The 1,943-nt window shown below is 45.7% G+C and overlaps 1 protein-coding gene across 1 annotated transcript in view; it reads right to left on the reverse strand.

Moving 5' to 3' along the window:
- Positions 1-454: 454 nt before the first annotated feature.
- The window catches only part of LOC147468846 (uncharacterized), a 3,353-nt gene continuing 1,864 nt past the window's right edge, over positions 455-1,943 (reverse strand). Inside the window, exon 2 of the mRNA XM_086552400.1 lies at positions 455-784. Within this exon, the coding sequence (XP_086408526.1) occupies positions 455-784 (330 nt within the window). The remainder of the gene's footprint in view (positions 785-1,943) is intronic.

Raw genomic sequence — 1,943 nt, forward strand, 5'->3', positions numbered from 1 at the left:
TGCATCCTGGAGAAGAGTCAAGGTCTCCTGAAAATGCTGGAGATGGTCGCTGAAGGAGGAGGATGCGACCACAACATCGTCCAGGTAGGCGAGCGTGTACCGCCCCAACACAGCTGCAAGCACCAAGTTCATGGTGCGCTGGAAAGTTGTAGGTGCAGTGGAGACTCCGAAGGGGAGACGGCGAAATTGCAGAAGTCAGTAGCCATCAGTAAACGCTGTCTTAGGCCAGTCATCAGGGTGCACAGATATGGCCCAGCAGGCAGACCGGCTGTCAAGAACGGTGAACCATGTGTGTCCTGCCAGGGAGTCCAGCATCTCGTCAATTCGGGGTAGCGGATATGCGTCGGGAGTGGTTGCCTTGTTCAAACCCCGAGTCGATGCAAAACCGGTGAGAGCCATCCTTGCGGACGCCTGCATGCGTCCCTCCAGGTGTTCCAGCATGCGGGCGAGCTACCTACCCATTCGTGCCTCGAGCCGATCCACCAACCTGGCCTCCATGAACTGCAAGCCGCTCACTACGGGCAACAGTGAGTCCTGGGTCCACCCCAAGGCGGGGTCCTTCAAGAAGGACTGCCTCCTCAGGGGTAGGCGGGCGCGACCCAGCCTGTGGTGCCTTGGGGCGCACCATGGTCCGAGGTGCACCTGAACGGGTGTGACTGTGCGAGCGTGAGGGGCGTGGACGCAAGTGGTAAGGGACAGACTCACAGCCCTCCACGTCACACTTAAAAAGATCACTGCACACTGGCCGAGACACTGTGGAGGCACTTACACTTAAAACGGAACACTAAAAAACAAAAACAAAAAATACAAAAAGAACAAAGAAACCAGCGTTAAATGCTGCAATAAAATCTATACTGAAAAAAAAGAAGATAAAATCAATTAAGCTGTAAAAGACCAAGTTAATAAAATATAGTAAAATATAGTTAAAATGCTGGAAAAAATTGGGCACTGGCATTGAATAAGAAAAATCAAAGTAAAAACCCCATTAAATTAAAAAAGAAAAAAAGAAAAACAAGTTGTAAAATTAAGAAAAGCTAATAAAATTCTAAAGTTGTATATCAAATGCCACTAAGACAGAAAAATGCAAGTCATTTAAATGAATAGTTAGTTAAATTAATAAAAAGCAAGCAAACTCAAAACAGTAAAATTACGTTAAGTTAAAAGTTTAAAAAAAAGTTAATATGAAAATGTTACTATAAAAGCAATAAACTAAAATGTAAAACTGGCTGAAGGCCTTAAAAAAATACACATAAAAAGAGACATGCAGCATAAAAATGATAAAACATAAAAAAGATATCAATGGCAACGAGTACATGTAAACAAAAGCGAGAGGCCGTGGATTCGAGAGGCCGTGGATTCGGAGGCAAAATAACAAAATAAGACCTCACGATCCACTCGCTGCCAACCACCTTTACTGTAGTGGGTTTGTGGGGCACTCACCCTCCTACAGGAGCTGTAGAGGAGCCTTCTGCAGCAGGAAGGCGTGGAAGGGCAAGAGGGAAAACCGGGCCGGCATAAAGGGAACTGATTGAGACACTAAAATTCTTTACTTTACGTTTATTTATCAAGCACAAGCTACTACATGTATAAAAACGAGGGATCACAGAACAGGCATGTAGTAGAATAAAAAAAAAACTTTCTTTAAAACGAGAACATACGAGAAAAAAAAACACTCCTGCCCAACCCAAGAACACGACCTTCCACCTTGAAAACTCCTCCACGTCTCAATGATTGGTGGTCTTGGAGACTGACATGACAGGGGGTTGCCAACTAGGGATTACGTTACAGGTCGTTTGTGCTTGGATTGGGTGCTCCTTCTCCTCCTTCCCTACAGCCTAAAATACTCCTGGAGGTGGGGCGTTTGACAAAGCACCCCGAAGGGCGTCGCCAAAGGGCGTGACGAGGAAGTACAAAAAAAAAGAAAAGAACAGGGACGAGAGGCA

The sequence above is a fragment of the Penaeus japonicus genome, unplaced genomic scaffold (genome assembly GCF_977035675.1).
Source record: "Penaeus japonicus unplaced genomic scaffold, GWHDUDI00000001_assembly GWHDUDI00000026, whole genome shotgun sequence".
In the NCBI taxonomy this organism is placed as follows: Eukaryota; Metazoa; Arthropoda; class Malacostraca; order Decapoda; family Penaeidae; genus Penaeus; species Penaeus japonicus.